Source organism: Limanda limanda, chromosome 6 (assembly GCF_963576545.1).
Source record: "Limanda limanda chromosome 6, fLimLim1.1, whole genome shotgun sequence".
Classification (NCBI taxonomy): Eukaryota; Metazoa; Chordata; class Actinopteri; order Pleuronectiformes; family Pleuronectidae; genus Limanda; species Limanda limanda.
The window spans coordinates 30,152,706-30,155,205 of NC_083641.1; the positions used below are offsets into that span (position 1 = coordinate 30,152,706).

Sequence of the window (2,500 nt, forward strand, 5' to 3'; positions counted from 1 at the left end):
TGCAGGACTAGTCAGGTAAGTTTCCATGATATTACTGGGAAAATATATTAGCATGCTGATTGAGGATTGTTCATCTGTTCATCTAGACTATTTCCATTCATTTATCCATCAATTGTAAAATATTTTTACAGACTATTGCAATTGTTTGGCTAACTATTTATATCTCTGGCATTGCATTAGTGTTTTTTTACAAACTTTTTCCTCATCTTATTCTACAGAACAATGCCACGTGCACTCTCTCATGTGTGGAGACATTTCACCTCATCCAATTTAGAAGGAAAGGCTGTGTACATTTGCAAATACTGTGCAAAGACCTATGTTAAGAATGACACAACGATGCAGAAGCATATAGTCAAGTGCCCAAAGTTTCCTCAGGGCTCAAATCAGCCTATGACACAACAAAATGTTCATATTTATGTCTGTATATGACAAGGTAAATACAGTTAGTATAAATTACCCACAACATTTCCAGTTTATTCCCGTTAATTCCCATGGAAAGTTTCCAACTCTGAATATTCCCGGAATTTTGCAACCCTGGCTGTAATCCATGTCCACAGCAACACACCTGAGAGGACGTGACCACACACACACACACTCACTGTGTGTCGTTGTCTCAATAACATCTGGTCTCCTCCACAGTGAACATCTGCATCGTGTCAGATACAGAACTGAACTGAACAGCAGCTGTTAGCAAAGACCATTCTACTTGTAATTGATTCTACATGTTGAGTTCTACATTCTTGTTGCATTCTTCTCGTGCTGAGTCTCATCCCGACTGATCCCAGTCCACTGGGGGGCGGGGCCTGAGGACGCGTCTCTGAGGATGAAAGTTCTTCTCACCGCGGCTGCACCTTGAAACGGTGACAGACGTTCACCCCCAACCGACGGGAACAGGGAACTGATGAAGGCACAACTAGAAACGTTTGAGAATCAGCGAAGGAATCCAGTTCCTCCTGAAAGGGACTGAAGGTCAGAACCACATTTCTTCATCATCTAAGGATCTGAGACGTTTAATGTGGAAACCAACCTGAACCAAAGTAGGGACACCTGTGGCAGTCCGGACCCCAGGCTTTGCCGACTCGGCTGCAGCAGCAGATCTGTTTGGTGATGTTCCTGAGGATGGGCAAGGAGCAGGAGGCCGGACCCCGACCCGAGCCCAGGACCCGGAAGCACTGACCCTTCTCCTCCGATATCACACTCTGGGCTGGAGAGGACAACACACAGAGGGACAGGGGGTCAACCGGAGACATGCTGGACACGCAGCCGTCCCCGGGCGCAGCATGCAGCGTCATGCTCGGGTCCATCAGGCAGGACCACCTGGAGTCCATCAGGCAGGACCACCTGGAGTCCATCAGGCAGGACCACCTGGAGCCGGGACTCGGATCAAAGCTCAGCGAAGCTCAGGCGTCACAGAGAAGAGGAGGAGAGGTTTGAAAAGTGCCGTTTGCAGGATGAAGCTTTAATATCAGAGACGTTGATGAATCCAGACACAACATACAAGTTGTTTGATTATCTGCTTTATACTGAAGAGTAAATCTACTTACTTTATCAACTCCGCCCGGGAGGTTGTGTGTCACCGCAGTGTGTTAGTCAGCAGGTTTACACAGAAAGACTCACAACACACTACGAGCTCGTGGAACAATGTTATATTCTCTTATAGAAATCTATATAATATCCACGTGTTTCACTCACAACGTGTTTCACTGGAAATGTTTAACACAACCGCGAAAAATCCTATTCGCGACAACAAATAAATCTGGGTTTTTACACTTTCTTACAACACTACATGAACCTTATATACAAACACACAAAACCCAAATGTAACATAAGCTAAATTCATGAAGAAGAAGTCCATTCCCAGTGGTTTATGGGATGTGTAGTTTCTTCACCCTTGAAAGAATCATGTCCACAGTCTTTCTCTCTTTTCTAATCTATTTCTTTTCTGCTTTTGATTCATATCGTCGCTCGTCACTCGGGTTCCAGGACTAAAAGGTCAAAGGTTAAAGGAGAAAATGAACGATTCTAAAAGTGGGCGTTCACTGTTATGCTCAGTTTTATGCGGATTCGGATCAGGGGGCGGATCCAGGAATTTTTTACTGTAAATCTTTAGCATAAATATGAAAATCCTACGCATACAGTAGAACAAACTCAATATACAATCTTTGTTTAAACTTTTTTTACAGTTGTGAGTCTGATATCGTAACTGATCACACACGCGTTGGTTTTTGTGCAGCACAAAATTTAAGTCGATATAAATGTTGAGTCTGGGAGAAGAACACAGAGGATTTCAGTCTGCAGGCGACACAGACACACACCTGAACACAACACACACACACAAATACAACACACCCTTCCACACAGACGAGACATGAGTCAGACCCAATAAACCAGCGTCAAGCTTTGATTAATTACAGCGTTGTCATTGGTTACCAGGCGGACCAGCATCCTGCAGCCGCCTCCCCCCTGGAGGCCGGTCAGAATGAGCAGATCTCCAGTCAGA

General features: G+C 44.8%; 1 protein-coding gene across 1 annotated transcript in view; it reads right to left on the reverse strand.

Annotated features, from left to right (window-relative positions):
* Window positions 1-2,500, reverse strand: part of LOC133004024 (latent-transforming growth factor beta-binding protein 4) — a 28,968-nt gene that overhangs the window by 18,552 nt on the left and 7,916 nt on the right. Inside the window, exon 8 of the mRNA XM_061073889.1 lies at window positions 1,028-1,204. Within this exon, the coding sequence (XP_060929872.1) occupies window positions 1,028-1,204 (177 nt within the window). The remainder of the gene's footprint in view (window positions 1-1,027; window positions 1,205-2,500) is intronic.